The following is a 23,164-nucleotide window of genomic DNA, read 5'->3' on the forward strand; positions in this document are numbered from 1 at the left end:
AGTTTATTGGGGTGACAATTGTTAGTAAAGTTGCATAAATTTCAGGTATACAATTCTGTATTACATCCTCCATAAATCACATTGTGTGTTCACCACCCAGAGTCAGTTCTCCTTCCATCACCACATATTTGATCCCCATTAAAATCATTTACCACCTCCTTCCCCCTTACCCTCAGGTAACCACTAAACTATTGTCCGTGTTTGTTTCTCATTTGTTTGTCTTCTTCTTTTGTTGTTTTTGGTTTATACACAACAGATCAGTGAAATCATATGGTTCTCTACTTTTTTTGCCTGACTTATTTCACTTAGCATTATAATCTTAAGATCCACCCATGTTGTCACAAACGGTCCTATTTCATCTTCTCTTATCGCCGAATAGTATTCCATTGGCATATATACCATAACATCTTCATCCATTTGTCTATCACAGGACATTTTGGTTGTTTCCATGACTTGGCCACTTAAATAAAGCTGCAATGAACATGGGACCACATTTGTCTTTATGGATAAATGTTTTCAGATTTTTTGGGTAGATAACCAGGAGAAAGATTGCTGGGTCATATGGTAATTCTACTGGTAATTTTCGAGGAACCTCCACACTGCCTTCCATAGCAGCTGCACAAATATGCATTCCCACCAAGAGTGTATGAGGGTTCCTTTTCGCCACAGCCTCTCCAACAATTGCTATTATTTGTCTTGTTGATGATAGCCATTCTAACTGGGGTGAGGTGATATCTCATTGTGGTTTTGATTTGCATTTCTCTGATGATTAGTGATGTTGAGCATTTTTTCATATGTCTATTTGCCATTTGTATGTCCCCTTCGGAGAAATATCTCTTCAGGTCCTCTGCCCATTTTTTAATTGGGTTGTTTGCTTTTTTGTTGTTGAGTTGTATGAGTTCCTTGTTTGTTTTGGATATTAGCCCCGTATCGGAGGCACTATTTGCAAATATCTTCTCCCATTCAGTTGGTTGCCTCTTTATTTTGTTGATGGTTTCTATTGCTGTGCAGAAGCTTTTAAGTTTCATATAATCCCATTCATTTATTTTAGCTTTGACTTCCATTGCCTTTGGAGTCAAATTCATAAAATGCTCTTTGAACCCAAGGTCCATAAGTTTAGTACCTATGTTTTTTTCTATGCAGTTTATTGTTTCAGCTCTTATGCTTAAGTCTTTGATCCATTTTGAATTAATTTTGGTACATGGTTGACAGATAGCAGTCCAGTTTCAATCTTTTGCATGTGGCTTTCCAATTCTGCCAGCACCATTTGCTGAAGAGGCTCTTTCCTCCATTGTATGTTTTTTTATTTCTTTGTCAAAAATTATCTGTCCATATTTATGTGGTTTTATTTCTGGGTTCTCAATTCTATTCCACTGGTCTATGTGTCTGTTTTGCTGCCAACACCATGCTGTTTTGATTATTGTAGCCCTGTAGTACAAGCCAAAGTCAGGAAGTGTGATACCTCCAGTATTGTTCTTTTTTCTTAGGATTGCTTTAGCTATTCAGGGTCTTTTGTGGTTCCAAACAAATCTGAAGATTTTTTGTTCTATTTCTTTAAAAGATGCCATTGGGATTTGATTGGGATTGCATTAAAACTGTATACTGCTTTGGGTAATACGGCCATTTTAACTGTTGATTCTTCCAATCCATTAGCACAGAATGCCTTTCCATTTTTTGTGTCTTCTTCAATTTCTTTTAAAAATGTCTTACAGTTTTCAGTGTATAGGTTTTTCACATCCTTGGTTAAGTTTATTCCTAGGTATTTTATTATTTTTGTTGCAATGGCAAAAGGAATAGTCTTTTTAATTTCTTTTTCTGAGATTTCATTGTTAGTATATAGGAATGCAATGGACTTTTGTACGTTGATTTTGTAGCCAGCAACTTGACTGCATTTGTTGATTGTTTCTAATAGCTTTTTGGTGGAGTCTTTAGGGTTTTCTATATATAGCATCATGTCATCTGCAAAGAGTGAAAATTTAACTTCTTCATTCCCAATTTGGATGCCTTTTCTTTCTTTCTCTTGCCTGATTGTTCTAGCGAGGACTTCCAACACTATGTTGAAAAGCAGAGGTGATAAAAAAAAAACTAAAAAAATTTTTTAAAAATTTAAAAAAAATAAAAAATAAGGAAAAGCAGAGGTGATAGGGGACAGCCCTGTCGTGTTCCTGAACGTAGAGCAAAGGGTTTCAGTTTTACACCATTAATAACGAGATTAGCTGAGGATTTGTCATATAAGACCTTTATTTTGTTAAGGTATTTTCCTTCTATACCTATTTTATTTAGTGTTTTAATTATAAATGGATGTTGTATATTGTCAAATGCTTTTTCTGCATCAATTGATATAATCATATGATTTTTGTCCTTTATTTTGTTTATGTGATGTATCACATTGATGGATTTGCATATGTTGAACCACCCTTGTGCTCCAGGGATAAACCCCACTTGATCGTGATGAATAATCTTTTTAATGTATTATTGCATTTGATTTGCTAGAATTTTGGTTAGGATTTTTACATCTGTATTCATCAAAGATATTGGTCTGTAGTTTTCTTTTTCTGTGTTATCCTTACCAGGTTTTGGTATCAGGGTAATATTGGCCTCATAAAATGAGTTAGGGAATACTGTCTCTTCTTCAATTTTTTGGAAGAGTTTGAGTAGGCCAGATATTAGATCCTCTTTGAAGGTTTGGTAGAATTCACTAGTGAAGCCATCTGGTCCCAGACTTTTGCTTTTGGGAAGGTTTTGATGACTGATTCAATTTCCTTACTGGTTATCGGTCTATTTAGATTTTCCGATTCTTCATGATTCAGCCTAGGAAGGCTATGTGTTTCTAAGAACTTGTCCATTTCTTCTAGGTTCTTGAATTTTGTGGCACATAGTCCTTCATAGTATTCTTGGATGATCCTTTGTATTTCTGTGGCATCCGTGATGCCCTCCCCTCTTTCATTTCTGATTTTTTTATTAGTGTCTTTTCTCTTTTTATCTTAGTCTAGCCAAGGGTTTGTCATTTTTGTTAATCTTTTCAAAGAACCAGCTCTTTGCCACATTAATTTTTTCTATTGCCTTTTTGTTCTCTATTTCATTTAGTTCTGCTCTGAGTTTTATTATTTCCTTTCTTCTGCTGACCTTGAGTTTCATTTGTGCTTCTTTTTCTAGTTCTTCAAGGCGTAACGTGAGGTTATTTATTTGGGCTTTTTCTTGTTTCTTGACATAGGCCTGTAATGATATAAATTTCCCTGTTAAAACTATTGCAGCATCTAAAAATTTTTTGTAAGATGTATTTTCATTCTCATTTGTTTCTATGTATCATTTGATCTCTTATTTCTTCTTTGACCAGGTCATTCTTTAAACGCAAGTTATTTAATGTCAACCTATTTGTGGTTTTTCCTGCTTTCTTTTTTGCGGTTGATATCCAATTTCAAAGGCTTGTGGTCAGAGAATATGCTTGGTGTGACTTCATTCTTCTTAAATTTGCTGTGGCTAGTTTTATGTCCCAATATATGGTCTATCCTTGAAAATGTTACATACACACTAGAAAAAAAATGTGTAGTCTGATGTTTTAGAATGAAGTGCTCTACAAATGGCAATTACGTCCATTTCATCTAATGTGTCATTTAGGGTTGCTAGTTCTTTCTTTATTTTCTGTCTGGATGATCTATCCATAGCTGTCAATGATGTATTTAGGTCCCCTAGTATAATTATGTTTTGGTCAATTTCTCCCTTTAGTTCTGTTAGTAGTTGCTTGGTATATTTCGGGGCTCCTTGATTGGGGGCATAAATATTGATGACTGTTATGTCTTCTTGTTGTATAGTCCCTTTTGCCATTATGAAATGTTCATTTTTGTCTCATTATCTTTTTTACCCGGAAATCTGTTTCATCTGATATCAGTATGACTTGATTTTCTCTGGGTACCGTTTGCTTGGAGTGTCAATTTCCACCCTTTCGCTTTGAGTGTATGCTTGTCCTTGTAGCTGAGATGTGTCTCTTGGAGACAGCATATGGTTGGGTTTAGTTTTTTGATCCAATCTGCTACTCTGTGCCTTTTTATTGTTGAGTTCAGTCCATTTCATTTAGGGTGATTATTGATATGTGAGGATTTCCTATCATTCTAGCTTTAGTTTTCTCGTAAGACTGTGTCTCCATTGTTTCTTTGCCTTTTTGTTGTTGTCTATTATTTCTGTGTGGTGCTATTCTATGACTTTTCCCTCTGTTTCTTCTTTTATTGCAGTATATATTTCAGTTCTGGATTTTTTTTTTTTTTTTTGAGTGGTTACCATTAAGTTTATGTAAAAGAAAGTTTGATATTTAGAGTATTCTATTTTCTTCAGCATGCTTACTTTCTCCATTCCCATATTCCAATTCAGGCCTTTATTTTTCCCCCTTTTATGTTTTGGTTTCCACAAATTGTCCCTGTTGATAATGGTCGAAATGCTTCATTTAGTATTTCTTGTAGTGCAGGCTGTGTATTAGAAAATTCCCTCAGCTTCTGTATGTCTGGAAAGGTCTTTATTCCTCCTGTGTACCTAAAGGATATCTTTGCTGAATAGCTTATTCTTGGCTCATAATTTCTCTCTTTCAAGAGTTTGAATATTTGGTTCCACTCTCTCCTGGCTTGTAGAGTTTCTGCTGAAAAATCTGATGATATTCTAATGGGCTTTCCTTTGTAGATTACCATCTTCTTTTCCCTGGCTGCCTTGAGGATTCTTTCTTTGTCGTTGATTTTAGAGAGCTTCAATACAATGTGCCTCGGAGAGGGCCTGTTGGGGTTGAGGTAATTAGGTATTCTATTTGCTTCTTGGATTCGAGGATCCAGTTCTTTCCACAAGTCTGGGAAGTTCTCATTGACTATTTGTTTGAATATACTCTGTACCCTTCTCTTTTTATTCTCCTTCTGGTATGCCTATTATTCTTATATTGCTCTTTCTATGGAGTCAGAAAGTTCTTGTAGCATTCTTTCATTTCTTTTAAGTCTCAAGTCTCTTTCTTCTTCTATCCTTGCCATTTCCAGATTTCTGTCTTCAATGTCACTGATTCTTGCTCCATCTGGTCAACTCTATTACCTAAGCTGGCTATTTCATTCTTCATTTCTTTTATTGAGTTCTTAATCTCCAGAAATCCTATTTGGTTGTTTTAAAATTTCAATCTCTTTGGTAAAATGTTTATTTTGTTCTTTGATTGTATTTTGAGTTCATTAAATTGCCTGTCTGTGTTTTGTTGCATCTTGCTGAGTGTTTAAGAACTGCAATCTTGAATTCTCTGTTATTTAAGTCACATATTTCCATATCTTTAAGTTCCTTTTCTGGAGGCTTTTCATTTTCTTTCTGAGCTATTCTGTTGCTTTGTTTATTCATGGCCATTAATGATTTATTATTTCTCTTCTTAGACATCTACAGGAGTGGGTTCTGCAAGAGGTTGATAAAAAGAAGTCTTTCTTTTGTTTTCCAGTAGGTGTTGGTAGAATGTTTTATTTTCTCTCTGAATGCAGCCTTTTTTTTCTCTCACACTGTAGTGTTATGTTTTCCCTGCACGATTCCGGCTTCTCACACAATGCAGGGATTCCCTGGAAGGCGGGCTTCTCCCTTGTGAACAGTTGGCCTTTGTCATATGGTACCACCTCTGTGGGGGGATGTGGAGAGCTTCTGAGGTTCTAAAGCTCTTCCTGCACCAGATTCAGAGGCTATGTGCTTTAGCAGCTCTGTTTACTCCTGCAGGGATCCCCCTAGATAAGTGGGGCAGGGGTGGGGTGAGTTGTAAGAGGTGGCCGGAGGAATGGCAGCAACGACCACCACAGGCGGTCCTGCTTCCACAGCTCCCTCCCCTTTGCCAGAACTAGTTGGGCTGTGAGTCCATGTCTGTGGACCAGAGTTCTCAGAACTACAAATATTCTGTTCTTTTGATCCGACACTGCTACTATTTCACTTCTAGCACTGGGCTGGTGGGGCAGGGCGGGCTCTGGGAGGGTAGGGATGGGGCGGCTAGTCTCACTGCCCAAGGCTTCCATTCCCTGCTCGGCAGTGAGGGCTTAAACCACCGTTTTCAGCCTTCTACCCTCTGTCTTTGCTCCAAGGTCTCTGCCATGAGCTTTGGGTTCAGCCGTGTTATATGCTGTCCCCTCAGCCCTGTGGGCCATAAACGGAATCCTAGCAGTCTGAGTTCTTCCCTCTCCCACACTGCAGTAGTTCCGGGATACAGCGAGCTTGGAGCACCGAGCTAGGTCTGCGTCCTGCGCTCGAGGGGCCCCGTCTCTGCACTTCTCCTTTCCCGCCTCCCCTGCTCGCACAATTTGCCCACCTTTAGGTGATTTCAGTAGTGGGCCTCTTCGTCTTGCCTGTCTACTGCACAGGGAGTCCTCTGTGGAGTTAAGTTGTTCAATTTGTTGTAAATTCCAGGGGATATTTCCAGAGGCTAACCTCACACTGCCATTTTTATGACGTCTTGACTACATCACTGTTAAAAGTAGAGTTACAGAGGGCTAAGGGACCCTCGAAAGAGGAAATAAAACTTGTCTTCCTCGCTTTATAGGCAAGTCATTTAACTTCAGAGTCTCAGTTTCCATGAGGCTTACGAAGGAGATTAGATAATGTATGTAAATCATCTGGCATGTAGTAGATACCTTGTATCTTTTAGTTGACTCTTAATCCAGTTTCTCTTAGTACACACTCCCTTCCCAACTTGCCCATTCCCATCTCCAGGCTAATTCCAACTCATCCAAAATTCTGATGCTGTTTATTCCAGAAACACCTCTGGCTACAGAACAACAGAGGTTTTTGTATCAATGCACGAAGGCATTCCAGGATGTATAAAGCCACAAAGCAAACAAAGCCAAACAAGTAGAGGATTTATTAAAGAAAAAGAATACACTCCCAAAATAATGGGTGTGGGCAGGCCGGAAAAAAAGGGCAACTGCACTGAAAAACAAAAAAAATAGGATTATATTCAAATGAAGGTGTGAAATATATAGAGGTGGCTTTACAGGGTGTCTTTACTGACCACTTCTTCCCATGAGCAGGTAGGATTCCCTTGTTTTTACTTGGCCCTCGTTGGAAGTACCATGGTGACAGAGGGGTTGGAGATTTTCCCCTGCCTGCAATGCTAATAGTATTACAATCTATTACAAATAGCTGTAACTGCACCTTTTCTTAGGAATGATCTCATCTCCTCCTTTCTTTGTTTCCCAAACTTCCTCCTTCTCTTCCTCCCCACTCTCTCTGCCCTGTGCCCTGTTTTTTCTGCTATGGTAACACTCTCACCTCCACCCCTCACCACAGTATCTGAGCTAAGTTATAGTTGTGTTTTTACTGTAGATTCTTGTGTGTGCCTTTATTTTAGCTCTTACCACACTGCCACTATGTAGCTGGTGATCTCCCCAACTAGACTGTGAGTTCCTGGAGGAAAGGGACCTTTGATTTTATCTCAGTATTCCTAGTGCCAAGCAAAGGGTGAGGATAAATGAATACTTTTCTGAGTGGAAAGGAATATATTTTGAGTTTTGGTGGTCAGAAGAACAGAAGATTTTCAGTACTGTGATCTTTTCTTCTTCACTGATGGAGGATCTTCCCCAAAAGAGGTGTTGGGGAAGTCATGACAGAGAAGGCATTGGTGTCATGTCAGCTCTGTCAATAATCTTGTCAGGTGCCCCAAGTTCATAGACTACACAAACTCTATTTTTGGTGTCTTTAAACATCTCCCTCACTGTAACATAACTATCCTCCAATATTTCTATGATTCAATCTTTCAGCAGCCTTTAATAGATAAATGCTGTTTAAGTCTTTAATAAGACAAAAATACACATAAAATAAGTTTTCTGGACATGAAGTATGAGATAATTTTTTTCAATTCAACACATACTTAATGAGCACTGAGCAGACCTTAAGTTCTATTTCTAATTGAAAAAGACTCTTAGGCTAAGTACTTCCTCTCCCAATGCCCTCCCTATCCCTCACCATTCTTTAAACTCTCCACCACAGAATCCCAACTATAGTCAGACAAGTCCTCTTCTATCATAGACAGGCTTTGCCTGCTTTTGACTCTAAACCTTTTCACTGGACACATCTTTCCTCATTAGAAATTAAGCTCCATGAAGGCAAATACTTTTTTTTTTCAATTTTGCTCACTTCTGTATCACCCAGCACTGAGAACAGTGTCTGATTATTATTGATAAAATCTTTGAATGCAGTTAGTACTTGGTATTTAAAAACAAGTGTACCTCACTGACCAAAAGAATATTCCCAGAAAGTGTAGTGAAAACTGACTTAATGAATATCAAATGTTAGTTTCACATTGACTCATATTGCTATTTCCAGATGTTCTAACTTTGCCTTTCGGATTGACCTTGAGTTCCAAAGTTTCGTTTTCACTTTAGGTTATGCTGCCTAATAGTTTCTCTGCTGAGTCTGGTAGAAAACACTCACGTTCAGAGAAAAATAATTCATGTAAAAGAACCTAGTGGTTCATCTACTATAAGAAAAGTGGAGAATTATCACCTAACAAAATTGTTTGGTAATTGATTTTTTAAGCTTTCTAACATCAGGTTTAATCTATGAGAAGTAAAAATGATCATAACAAAGGTAGTCAACACTCCTGTCCAAAGCACAGATGCAGCAAAATGGCTATATGGGTAAAATATGTATACAAAGTAACTTTTAAAAAACATTTTCCAAAGCTATATACGAATATAAAAGCCTATGTTTGCATCATATGTACTAATTGTAAAAATGGAGACACATATTTCATTTGTCTCTTCCAGACCTATGTACCTCATCTAACTGTTCATTTGTATGCTTTATAATAAACTGTAATCATAGGTATAGCATTTTCCTGAGTTCTATAAATCATTCTAGCAAATTATCAAACCTAAAAGGGGTAGAGGGTGTGGGAACCCTTGACTTTGCTGCCAAGTAGGACAGAAGTGTGAAGTAACCTGGAGACCTAATACTTGCAATTGGGATCTGAAGTGAGGGCAGTTTTGTCAGATTGAGCCCTTAAGCCTGTGGAGTCTGACAGTAACTCCAGGTAGTTAGTGTCAGAATTGAAACTCCAGCTAGTTAGTGTCAGAATTGAATTGAACTGTAGGACACTTCATTGATATGGGAGAGTTGGAGACATGGTTTTGAAAAAGCCACACTTTATTTGGTTAGTGTGATAGAAAAACCATACATATGCATTGTATTATATTATTATATGCATGAAACACATAGTTGTGGACTAAGTACATACAGAAATTTGAGAGACTTAGATTTAGTTTCCAGATGTAGCTGATGGCTCTCCCAAAATATCCATGTCCTAATCCCAAGAATTTGTGATTACGTTAAGACAGTGCCAAAGAGGAATAAAGGTTGTATATAAAATTAAGGTCGACCTTAAAATAATGAGTGTATCCTGGATTATCCAGATGGGTCAAATGTAATCATAAGGATGCTTATAAGTAAGAGGAAGGCAGAAAAAAAAGTCAGAGAGATGGCAGCACAAGAAGGATTTAGCCCAACATTGATAGCTTTGGAGATAGAGGGAGCTGTCACGAGCCAAAGCATGGAAGCTGGAAACAGCCTCAAGAAGGAATATAGCCCTGCTGACACCTTGATTTTAGCCCAGTTAGACTCATTTTAGATTTTTTACCCCCAGAACTATAAATTGATAAATTTGGTTGTTTTAAGCCATTCAGTTTGTGCCTACCTTCAACACTGCCTCTAATTGTGTATCCCTGCACTTTTTAAGTCATGAACCCAACTCATGCCTCATAATTTGACAACATATTAAAACAGACCTCCAATACCTTCACATTACTCACAACCTTAGTCCCAAACCACTTACACCATCTCTTTTTCCACTACAAAATTCCAACTTTCTCTAGATCTGCACTATCCAGTATAGTAGCCATTACCCACATGTGGTTATTGAGCACATGAAATATGGCTAGTCAAATTGTGATGTGTTGTAAGTGTAAAAGGCATGCTTTATTTTGAAAATTTAAACATATAATGTAAAATTTCTCATTAATATTTTTTAAAATATTGATTGCATGCTGAAATGTCCATATTTTGGGTACATTGGGTTAAATGCATTATTAAAATTAATTGTATCTGGGTTTTTTTTACCTTTTTAACACAAATACTATAAAATTTTCAATTACGTATGTGGCTTCCATTATCTTTTTATTAGACAATGCTGTTCTAAACCCATTCTAACTTACAAATTTGGGATTAATCATACTGTGTATAGCCTCTCTCAACCCTCAGGCCTGATGCAATAATGTATTGTTTCCTTCCTTGACTGCTGTTGTCCATCCTGTGCCTGATGTTTAGACACTCTTGGCACTCCCATAACCCATGGGATCATAGGCACAGAAAACCCAACCATGGGCAACAATGCTGCTTCAGGATAATTGTGCTCAACTTACTCATGTTCTCCTCCTCTATCTATAGTGCAGTCTCACACTTTTGGCAACCCCATTCTCTTTTGTCAGTTCCACTTGGCATTCTTTAAGAATCTACAGGAGGAAATGAAAGCATTAAAAAAATTTTTTGTTCATTTGCCAACTATTATAAACACTTTGGGTTCCTCCTCCATTGCCTTGATTAAACTTTTTAGTTAACAATTAAAATATATTTTATTAAAAATAGGTGTGTATATTATTTTTAAGTTTTTATACATGTGCAGATACAACTATTGGAAGGGAAAGCTCTAAAATGTTAACAATGTTTCCTCTAAATAAAGGTATAAACAGGTAATTTTTGTTTTGTTTTACGATTTTACTGTTTTTCTGAAATGTATACAATACACATATATTGCTCTTATAATCAAAGGGAGGGGGGAAAAACTTAAATTTATAATCAAATAGCCAAGCCTGAGAAAGCGCAGGAAGAAAAGTCTATTTCCAGAATCTATGGAAAAAAAAGAAAGAGTGCGTTTCCTGTGGGTTTTGCTAACTAACCCAAGAACTAAATGAAACAAGCTAGGCTGTTCGCTGATTCACTTTAAGCATCTTCAGGAGATCCATCTGCAAAGTCCTCCTACTAGAAAGAGAAGGAGATAGCCCAGGATTTTTGAAATGGAAATAGAGATTCAAAACCCAGAGAAGGTTGGGATTTCCTGGGTAGATCTGCCAGCACCAAGTAGCAGATGAAGGCATAGATCCCAAAACACCATATCCCTTCCTCTTTAAGCACCAGCCACCTCACCTCAGACACACACCAGGGGAAGAAAAAAAAAAAAAGAGTGGGGTATTTCAGAAAAAGCAGCAGTCTCCAAAGGTACCTAATGACTAAGATGGTTTCCTACTCTGCCCCAAAAGTGCCTTCCTTGCCTTGGTGTCTCTGCATGTAGTCAAGGTGCTACAATGAGAATATCACCACTAAGTGTATTTGAATGATTAAGGGTCACGGCATAAGGAGGGGAGGACAGGAAACAACAGCATAATGTGTCCCCACTCAGCAGGTGCCTACCCCATATCCATGTTCACATCTGCATCCCAACAGCCCTTCCCTATTAATGAGGAATTCAGGGAATGTACCAAAAATGCCAATGACTCCACCCTACTCCACCACCACCACGACATTGCCTTAGCCAACAAGAGTAATCGTTTTTGAATCAGACAGACCTTGGTTCTTTAATCTGCTCTATCACTTACAGCAGTGAGACTTTGGACACATTATTTGTTTCAAAACGCTTAAAGTGGGAGGAAGACCAGTCAGGACTGCTTTCCTAAGAGGAACTTTGCACATTCCAGAAATACTCCCTAGGTACAAAAAGTCCATATTCTAGGTGAAGTGGACCTCCAAGGGGTGCCTATGGCCTCTCTCTCACCTTCCTTCACCCCTGTTCTCTCTGGAATCCCCTAATAGACTAAAATTCCCAATAATTATTTTGATCAGGAAAAAAGAGTGGGGCCTAAATTTATGGTCACTCTCTTGACTTTCTAAATCTCTCTCCAAATACACACACACACACATACACACCCCTCTGCCAAAGTTTGCTCAGGACAATCCTAATCATGTTTTTGCACCTGATCAAAGTTCTTTTCATGTACTTATGTTTGAAATGCACACGTAATGCACGAAAAACTTTCATGGGGCCTAGAAAGAATCCTTGGATCTAAAATAAGAGAGGATACAATGCATTCATTTACGACAGGAAAAATTAAGGTTAGATTTCTTAAGAACCCTTTAAAATAAAACTAACTCAAGAACAACCATCTCCCCTTTTGAATAAAATTGTTCTTCCCTTTCTTGCTTCCCCTTCAACTATACAGTTTCTTTTTACCAACAACCTTTTCCTCAAATAGAATTTGTGAGTCACCTGGGAAGATACTGTGTAACTAATGCCAGGGAATTCCCAACAACAGGGAGGCAGCAAGTTGCAAAAAGAGCTAGTGGTGACATCAGCATTTAGCTAATCCATCCTTTAATTTTTCAAATGAAAATATAATGCATAGAGGGGAGCTATTTAGTGATAAAGAATCTAAATTCCAGCTCTGGAATCCCAGAGAAGTTTTTTAGACATGAGTATAAACAGGGTAAAGAAAGACTGCCAAAATTGAAGCCATGGTAGAGAATATGGTTTTGCAAAGAATTAGCCAGGTGAACAAGGAATGGTCTTTAGTATGCCTTGCTCCAGGTCACCTACATCTATCAGGGAAGACATATCAGAATTCATATAGCTAGAAGTATGACAGAAATTGAGCAGCGAGCAAAGCAAGGAAGCTTTCTAGGGCCTCCTACATTGGGATTGCACTGTAGTGTCATATGCTGGGAAGTGGTATGACTCCCCAACATTAAACATAATCAAATGAAAACACAGCTCCCGAACTAAAGGATATGAGCCCCTTTTCAAATCTCTTCTCTTCACAAGGATATGTCTCAATGTTGATCATATTTACAAAAATTGCTTGCATTTCAATGCCAGCAACAAGCAAGAAACTTCTACCAGAGAAATTCTATCTTCCAGTAATACTAACCAAGACCTACAGTTTTAATATTTACTTTAATAAAAATAAATACAAGACTGGAAGAAAAATATATGGTATTTCTGACAGATCTTGATATCATAAGCAATTACCCGTATCCAGCACCTTTCCTTGTAGCCATTGACAAGCAAACTGGGATTAACTAAGTGACATGTATGACAGCAATAGGAGGGAGGAGAAGCTCAGAACTATGGAAAAATTAGGGAGAAAAGGGAAGTAAGAAGGTTTAAAAGGGCTTAGTGAAGATAAGAACTTCATGTTCACTCATCTATTCCTTCAACAAGTATTTATAGGTATTGACTATACACCAGGTACTAGGGACACAATGATGAGTAGGACAGAGTCCATGCCCTCATGGAATTTACATATTTAACGCGCAGACATACACCCAAACCTCAAAATATAATACAGCATAATTAAGTACTAAAGTAGGGACAAACAAGCCTTAGAAGAGGCACCTAACCCAGCCTGGAGGGTGGGGAGGGAGTGAGGATGGAGTCAGGAAAGGCTTCCCAAAGTAAAGGAGACCAGAAGCCAAGGCAAATGTCAAGGTGAAAGGTGTTATGGACAAATCTCCTTTCCTCCTCAGCTAATGTCTTTTTAACTTTCATTTATGGCCAAGACATGAGAACAAAGGAGTTAATCAAATTAGGTGAGCAAAGGTGACATCAGCAGTATTTAGGCATGAGAAGTCTCTCCCCTTAAAGTTATAAGTTGGACAGGTATAATTGAACAAAGAATTCCCTGCACAATACACAAACACGTCTGAGAGATCTGCTCATTGTGAAATCTGAAGGTGGGCATATCAGAGTGAGCAAGGATAGCAGGACGTGGGACAGACAGAGACAGGAGCCACAGATGCAGTCCACCACTCCCCATAGTCCCACTGGACACCAGCACAGTGAAGTATCAATGACTAAGCCCCAGTAGGGAGACCAGAAGGGCAGAGGCAGCAATCCAGCCTGAGTGGCTGGTATACACTGAGTCAGTGGCAGAGCAACAGGGCAAAAGGTAGTTCCAGTTGACCAGCCATCATCATCAAAGACAGAGGAATCCACCATCTAGTGGCCTGCCCAGCATTACAACCCTCACTCCACAGATTGCAAAGGGGCAGAAGCAACATTCCAGCGTAAGTGGTCTATACTCATTATAGTTGAACCCACTGGAAAGTACAGATCCACAGATGGGCTGACCTGCTCCCACACCTGCTCACCCCTCCCCCACCCATCACAGCAGAGCATGGTAGAGGTAGCTGTGACACCCAAGACACTGTAGTATAGCTGTTGGTTTCTGGGTGCAGGAAAGCAGTGCTGGAACACACACGTCAGGAGCCTCATGGCCTGCCACATCCCACCATGAGAGGTGGTGCCCTGAGACCAAGGTGACTGTGCATTAAGAGTACTTTACCAAAGAGATTGAAACTATAAAAAAGAACCAAATGGAAATTCTGGACATGAAGAACTCAACAAATGAGATGAAGAATGCATTAGAGATTTCCGGTAAAGATGGAAGAGTAGGTAAAAGCTGTGCTTTCCTCCTCTCACGACCACATCTAAATTACAACTAAATTACAGAACAACTATTACTGAGAATTGCCTGAACAGAAGTCCTACATCTAAGGACATACAGAAGAAGCCACCTCACAACTGGTAGGGAATGTGGAGATGTGGAATGGGTTGGTCTCACACCTTATGTGGTGTTTAAAATTTCAGAGGGATATCTTGGCTGCAGATGTCCCACCTGAAGAGCAAGACACCATACCAGGCTCCCGGCCCGGGGTTCCAGTACCGGGAAGAGAAGTCCCCACAACTTCTGGCTGTGAAAACCATCTGAGATTGTGGCTGACTAAGACAGAGAGCCGCTAGAGTCCCTGGCATTCATCTTAAAGGGCTTACTCACTGAAAGACTCACTCGCTCTGAGCTCCAGTGCTGGGGCAGCAGCTTGAAAGGTGCCAAGGACATATATGGAGGAACTGAGTTGTCTGGCTTCAGGGCAAAAGCTGCAGGGGCAACTTTCTCCCAGATAGAGGTTGTCATACTGGGACTCACGCAGGGTCTCTAGTCCGGCTCCCCACATAAGAACACAGGATATGATGAGGCCAAAAAGGAACACCCACGGAGGCATAGATAGGGGAGTCATTTGACTATATTCTCGCTGGCAGCTGGGTTGGAGACACAGGAAGCAGGAGCCACACTATCCACAACCTGCTGTCCACTTCTCTGACAACCAACCCCACTTGCTAACTGCAATCCACCGTGCTAACTGCAATCCGCGCTTGCTAGCTCAGCCACCATCTTCTTGCTAGCCCCCATTTGCTGCTAGTGTAGCCACAGCAGCTATATTAGTGGCCAACGGCTCACTGGTTACAGCTGATGGCCAACTAGCCACAGCTGATGGCCATCCAATAACAGTTGATGGCCATTTACTACCCGAGTGAGCACCTTTCTACGTGAGGGCAAGAGCCTGGAAACTGCACTCCTGGCTCTGTCCCCACAGAGGTTCTGACAGAATCTATTATTTCTTTGTTGAGCCCCCCCCACCCCTCCTAGCATGCAGATGCAGGCAACCAACATATCTGAGTCTCCATCAACATGGCTAACACTGTTACCCCTGCCCTGGTGATTCCCTGAGACCTCACTCCACCCAACCTTCAGACCTACCCAAGCCTCTTCTAGTGGCTTTGCCATACAAACGGCCTGTCTTGGCTCATGCTGGGGACTTTCCAAAAATCTCAACAGTTCACAAATACCAAATAAACTGCACCTGGCCACAGCGTGTCCCATACCCCCTGCTAAGCAGCCCCAAACCCAGCACTAGTGGCAGCTGGCCTCAGTTCTCAGCTTAGCCTCTCCCAAGCACCTCCAAGCCCAGCACACGTGGCAATCATTTGTAGATCACTTTGTAGCTCATACCAAGTGGCTCCGGGCAGGACACAGGCAGCAGCTGACATTGGCCTGTACCAGAGCCCTGCCTAAGAGGCCACAGAACCCATACACAGTGGCCAGCTTCAGACAACATGAGAGCATGACCCAACTATCTCTACAAACAACACACCCAGATAGCAGACTGGGCAGGAATCAGAGCTCTGCTAAAGCGAATCCTGCTCTATAGGGTCTGCTCCTGCTCAACAGCTCCTCTACTGTAGTCACAGCCAGTCATCACAACCTATTACCATGAGGGTAAAACCCTACCACTGATATGTAAACAGCAAACAAGGCTCAACTACAACAAGAAGGCACACATAAGCCACACAAGGGACACACTTGGAGCACCTGGCTCAGGTGACCAGGCAGACTGCACCACTGGGTCCCACAGCACACCTGCTACATAAGGCCACTCTACTAAGACCAGGAGACATAGAACCTCTACCTAATACATAAAAACAAACATAGGCAGGTAGCCAAAATGGGGAGGCAAAGAAATATGTACCAAATTAAAGAACAGAACAAAGCTCCACAAAAAGAAATAAACAAAATAGAGACAAGCAATCTCCCAGATGCAGAATTCAAAACATTGGTTATAAGAATGCTCAACGAACTAACGAAGAACTTCAACAAAGAAATAGAAAACATGAAGATCGAGATAGAAAACATAGAAAAGAACCAGTCAGAAATGAAGAATATAATAACTGAAAAAAAGAATACATTAGAGGGAATCAACAGGAGATTAGATGAAGCAGAGCATCAAATAAGCAGTTTAGAAGTTAAGGGAGCAGAAAACACCCAATCAGAACAGCAAAAAGAGAATCCAAAAATGAGGATAGTTTAAGCGGCCTCTGGGACAACATCAAGCACACCAACATTTGTATCACTGGAGCACCAGAAGAAGAGAGAGAACAAGGAATTGAAAACCTATTTGAAGAAATAATAATGGAAAACTTCCCTAACCTGATGAAGAAAATAACATACAAGCCCAGAAGGCACAGAGAGTCCTGAACAAGATGAACCCAAAGAGGCTCACACCAAGACACATCATAATTAAAATGCCAAATGTTAAAGACAAAGACAGAATCCTAAAAGCAGCAAGAGAAAAGCAGTTAGTAACCTATAATGGAGCTCTCATAAGACTGTCAGCTGATTTCTCAACAGAAACTTTACAGGTCAGAAGGGATTGATATGAAATATTCAAAGTAGCGAAAAGCAAGGACCTGTCATTTAGAATTGAATGACAGATAAAGAGCTTCCCAGACAAGAAAAAGCTAAAAGAGTTCATCAACACCAAACCAGAATTACAAGAAATATTAGAAGGACTTCTTAAAGAAGAAAAAACAAGAAAGATAAAAAATATGAATAATAAAATGCCAATTGGTACACATCTGTCAACAATTACTTTAAATGTAAATGGATTCAATGTTCCAATCAAAAGACACAGGGTAGCCCCTTACATATGCTGCCTATTAGAAACTCACTTCAGCTCAAAAGTCACACACAGACTGGGATGGAAAAATATATTTCATGAAAATGGAAAAAACAACAACAAAAAAGCCTGGAGGAGCAATACTTAGACAAAACAGACTTTAAAACAGAGGCTGTAACAAGAGACACAGAAAGATCCAGTAATCCCACTTCTCAGTATTTATCCAAAGAAACCCAAAACACTTCGAAGGGATATGTGTATTGCAGCACTATTTATAATAGCTAAGATATGGAGACAACATGGGTGTCCATCAATGCATGAATGGATAAAGAAGAGGTGGCACATATATACAATGGAATATTATTCGACCATAAAAAATGACATCTTTCCTCTGCAACAACATAGGTGGACCTAGAGGGTATTCTGCTGAGTGGAGTTAAGTCAGACAGAGAAAGATAAATACCATGTGATTTCACTTATAAGTAGAATCTAAAGAACAAAATAAACAAAGAAACAAAACAGAAACAAACTCATAGATACAGAGACCATTTTGATGGTTGACAGCTGGGAGGAGAGGTGGAGGTGGGTTAAAAAGAGGAAAGGATTAAGAAGTACAAATTGCTAGTTACAAAACAGTTATGGGGATATGAAGTATAGCCTAAGGAATATAGTCGCTAATATTGTAATAACTGTGTATGTTGTCAGATGGGTAGTAGATTTACTGGGTTGATTACTTCATAAGTTATATAAATGTCTAACTGTTATGCTGTACACCTGAAACATGATATTGTATATCAACTATAATTGAAAAATAAAAAAATAATTTAAAAAAGAGATATGCACAGAAGAAAGACAAAAGGCCATGTGAAGACACAGGGAGAAGACAAGCATCTACAAGACAAGAAAGACAGGCCTCCAAAAAAGAGCCCTGCTGACACCTTGATCTTACACTTCCGGCCTCTCAGATATTAGGAAACAGAGTAGACCAGATGGAGAAAAGAACTGGTGACATAAAAGATAGAAATCTAGAATCCACTCAGGTAGAAGAGAGAATTGAGAGTAAAAATTAATGAAAGAACTCAATGAGAACTATCTGACTCCATTAGAAAGAGCAATAACTATAAGAATAATAGGTATACCAGAAGGATAAGAAACAGAGAAGGGAACAGAGAGTGTATTCAAACAAATAATCAACAAGAACTTCCCAAACATATGGAAAGAGCTGGACCCTTGAATTCAAGAAGCTAACAGAACACCTAATTATCTCAATGCAAAAAGACCTTCTCCAAGGCACATTATGTTATAGCTATCAAAAGTTAACAACAAGAAAAGAATTCTCAAGGTGGCCAGGGAAAAGAAGACAGTAACCTATAAAGGAAACCGCATTTGATTATCATTGGATTTTCAGCAGAAAACTTACAAGCTAGGAGAGAGTGGAATCAAATATTCAAAATATTGAAAGAGAGAAATCACCAGCCAAGAATAATATATCCAACAAAGTTATCCTTTAGATAAAAAGAAGAACTAAAGGCTGTTCCAGACAAATAGAAGCTGAGGGTTTTTACCACGACAAGCCCTGCATTATAAGAAATGCTAACAGGAACTCTTCTACCTGAAACGAAAAGACAAAAGGATAAAAACTGTGATTAAGATGATAAACAGACAATTAAAAGCAGGAAATTCCAATTCTTATTCAGAATAAGGTATTAAACACTTAAATGCAATATAAAGGTTAAAGGGAGTAAAAGCATTTTTTTAAAAAAAAGACAATAGTTACAGCAATTTGGAAATGAATGCACAGCATAAAAAGGAATAATCTATTACAACGAAAATATAAAAACGGAGCAGAAAAAGGATTGAACATGCACAGATGAATAGAGATTAAGATGCAATTAGAAAAAAAAAGGACTACTGTACATATAAAACTTTTTTGTGTAAATCTAATGATAACCACCAAACAAAAATCTAGAACTCACATAACATAGAAAAAAGAGGAAATGAAACAGAGGGGGGAAAAATCATAGAATATCACCAAACTAAAAACAGACAGAAACACAGGGGAAAAGAAATAACGAAGACATAGAGCAACCAGAAAACAAAAGACTAAATGGCTATAGGAAGTCTTCTTATATCAATAATCATTCTAAATGTAAATGCACTGAAGTCACTAATTAAAAGGCACAGAGGAGCAAGGTGGATTAAAAAAACAAGAAGATGCAACTATATGTTGCCTTCAGGAGATCCATCTCAGCGATAGGACAAAAACAGACTCAAAGTGCAGGGATGGAAGATAATACTCCATCCAGGGAAAAGTGGGTGCAGCTGTACTTTTATCAGAAAAAATAGATTTCAAGATAAAAAAAAGGTAACAAGAGAAAAAGATGGACATTTTATAAGGATAAAAGGGAAAATACATCAGGAAGACATAATACTTATTAATATATATACATCCACCCTGAGAGCACCAAAATATATAAGCAACTACTATCAGAACTAAAGGGAGAAACTGACAAAAATACAATTACAGCAGGGGACCTAAATACTCCATTGACAGCTATGGATAGATCATCCAAACAGAAAATCAATAAGGAAATATCAGACTTAATTAACACATTAGACCAAAAAGACATAACCAATATTTACAGAGCTTTTCCTCCCAGAACACCAGAATATACATTCTACTCTAGTGCACATAAAATATTCTCAAGGATAGACCATATTTTGGGGCAAAAAACTAGTATCAATATATTTAAGAAGACTGAAATCATACCAAGCATATTCTCTGACCACGGTTGTTTGAAAGTTGAAATCAACTGCCAAAAGAAAGCTGGAAAAACCACAAATATGTAGAGGTTAAACAACATGCTACTGAACAACTATTGAGTCAAAGAAGAAATAAAAGAAGAGATCAAAAGATATATAGAGACAAATGAGAATGACAATACAACATATAAATATTTGGAGGATGCAGCAAAGGCGGTAATAAGAGGGAAGTTTAAAGCATTACAGGCCTAACTCAAGAAATAAGAATAATCTCAAGTAACCAAACAGTTCACCTTAAAGAACTAGAAAAAGAACAAACAAAGCCCAAAGTCAGTAGAAGAAAGAGAATAGTAAAAATTAGAGCAGAATTAAATGAAATAGAGAACAAAAAGACATTAAGAAAAAATTAATGCGACAAAGAGCTGGTTCTTTGGAAAGATAAATGAAATTGACAAACCTCTGGCTAGACTCACTAAGGAAAAGAGAAAAGACTCAAAATCAGAAATGAAAGATAATTTACAATGGACATCACAGAAATACAAAAGATTATACAAGAATACTATGAAAGGCTATACACACCAAATTTGAAAACAAAAGAAATGGGCAAGTTCTTAAAAATATATAACCTTCCCAGACTGAATCATGAAATATTGGAAAATCTATATAGACTAATCAACAGTAACAAAATTGAAACAATCATCAAAAACCTCCCAAAAAACAAAAGTCCCGGACCAAATGGCTTCTTCACTAGTGAATTCTACCAAATATTCAAAGAGATTTAATATCTATCCTTCTCAAACTCTTCCAAAAATATTGAAGAAGAGGGAATACTTCCTAACTCATATTATGAGGCCAACATTATCCTGATACCAAAACCTGGCATGGAAAACACACAAAAAAAGAAAACTACAGGCCAACAGCTCTGATGAATATAGATGCAATTCTAAGCAAAATACTAATTAGCAAATTGAATACAACAATACATTAAAAATAATAATAATACATCATGGTCAAGTGGTGTTCATTACAGGGGCACAGGGATGGTTCTACACATGCAAATCCATCAATTTTAATATGATACACCACATTAAAAAAGTAAAGAATAGGGGTGGCCAGTTAGCTCAGTTGCTTAGAGCGCGGTGCTCTTAACAACAAGGTTGCCGGTTAGATTCCCACACGGGCCACTGTGAGCTGCCCCCTCCACAACTAGATTGAAACAACTACTTGACTTGGAGCTGATGAGTCCTGGAAAAACACACTGAAATAAATAAAAGTTAAAAAAGAATAACCTGAAGGATAAAAATCATATGATCATATTAACAGATGCAGAAAAGCATTTGACAATATACAAACATACATTTATGATTAAAACTCTCAATAAAATGAGCATAGAAAGAAAGTAGCTCAACGTAGTAAAGGTCGTATATCACAAATCCTCAGCTAATATCATACACAGTGGAGAAAAAGTGAAAGCTTTTCCTCTAAGTTCATGAAGAGGACAATGATGCCCATTCTCACCACTGTTATTCAACATGGTACTGGAAGTCCTAGCCAGAGCAATCAAGTAAGAAAAAGAAATAAAAGGTGTCCAAATTGGAAATAAAGTAGAATTGTCACTGTTTGCAGATGACATAATTCTATATACATAGAAAACCCTAAATACTCCTCAAAAAGACTATTAGAAACAAACAAATACAGTAGAGTTGCAGGATACAAAAATCAAGGTACAAAAATCTGTCATGTTCCTATATACTCACAATGAAATATCAGAAAAAAAAGAAATAAAGAAAACAATTCCATTTGCTATTACAATGAAAAAGATAAAATATGTGTACCTAGGAATAAACTTAAGAAAAGAAGTAAAGGAAAAATACAAGATTTGTTGAAATTGAAAAAGACACAAAGAAGTTAAAATTCCATTTTCATGGGTTGGAAGAATCAACATTGCTAAAATGGCCATATTACCTAAAGCAATATACAGATTTAACGCAATCCCCATCAAAACCCCAATGGCATTTTTCAAAGAAATAGAACAGAAAATCATCAAATTTGTCTGAAACAACAAAAATCCTGAATAGCCAAAACAATCCTGGAAAAAAGAACAAAACTGAAAGTATCATACTCTGACTTCAAATTATACTACAAAGTGATAATAATCAAAACACTATGGTATTGGCAGCAAAACAGACACACAGACCAATGGAATACAATTGAGAGTCCCGAAATAAACCCACACATATATGGGCAACTAATTTTAGACAAAGAAGCCAAAAACATACAATGGATAAAGGAAAGCCTCTGCAATAAATGGTGTTGGGAGAATTGGAAAGGAAAAGAATATAACTAGACTGCCATTTGACACCATACACAAAAGTTAATTCAAAATGGATTAAAGACTTAAATATAAGACCTGAAACAATAAAATACATAGACGAAAACATAAGTACTAAACTTACAGACCTTGGTCTCAGAAAGGCTTTTGTGAACTTGACCTCAAAGTCAAGGGAAGTAAAAGCAAAAATAAATGAAGGGGACTACATCAAACTGAAAAGCTTCTGCACAGCAAAACAAACCATCAATAAAACAAAAAGGCAGCACACTGAATGGAACAATATATTTGCAAGCAATAGCTCCGATAAGGGGTTAATATCCAAAATATATAAAGAACTCATACAACTCAACAACAAAAACACAAACAATCCTATTTTTAAAATGGGTAGAATTGTCACCCAGAACAGACACTTTCCCCAAGAAGATATACAAATGGCCAACAGATATATGAAATCATGCTCAACTTCACTAGATATAAAGGAAATGCAAATCAAAACCATGAGATACCACCTCACACTGGTCAGAATGGCTATTATCAATAAGACACAAAAAAATAACAAGCGTTGGAGAGGATGTGGAGAAAAAGGAACCCTCATATACTGCTGGTAGGAATATAAATATGTACAGGCACTATGGAAATTACTGTGGATGTTCCTCAAAAACTTTAGAAGAGAGCTACCATATGATCTAGCAACCCCTCTTCTGGGTATTTACTGCCAAAATTTGAAAACACTTATTTGTAAAGATATAT

The 23,164-nt window shown here is 38.1% G+C and overlaps 1 protein-coding gene across 13 annotated transcripts in view; it reads right to left on the minus strand.

Moving 5' to 3' along the window:
- LOC109457988 (antigen-presenting glycoprotein CD1d) overlaps positions 1-23,164 on the minus strand; it is a 51,742-nt gene that overhangs the window by 22,408 nt on the left and 6,170 nt on the right. For 5 of the 13 annotated variants that reach the window (XM_019751295.2, XM_074319147.1, XM_074319149.1 and 2 more), the window contains exon 2: positions 10,398-10,487. The exons of 7 other annotated variants lie outside the window; for them this stretch is intronic. In XM_019751295.2, coding sequence (XP_019606854.2) covers positions 10,398-10,401 — 4 coding nt within the window. In that variant the 5' untranslated portion in view covers positions 10,402-10,487. Of the gene's footprint in view, positions 1-10,397; positions 10,488-20,089; positions 20,147-23,164 lie in introns of all 13 variants that reach the window. One more of the 13 variants, XM_074319152.1, reaches the window with a different exon arrangement.

Source organism: Rhinolophus sinicus, linkage group LG14 (assembly GCF_036562045.2).
Source record: "Rhinolophus sinicus isolate RSC01 linkage group LG14, ASM3656204v1, whole genome shotgun sequence".
NCBI classification, from domain to species: domain Eukaryota; kingdom Metazoa; phylum Chordata; class Mammalia; order Chiroptera; family Rhinolophidae; genus Rhinolophus; species Rhinolophus sinicus.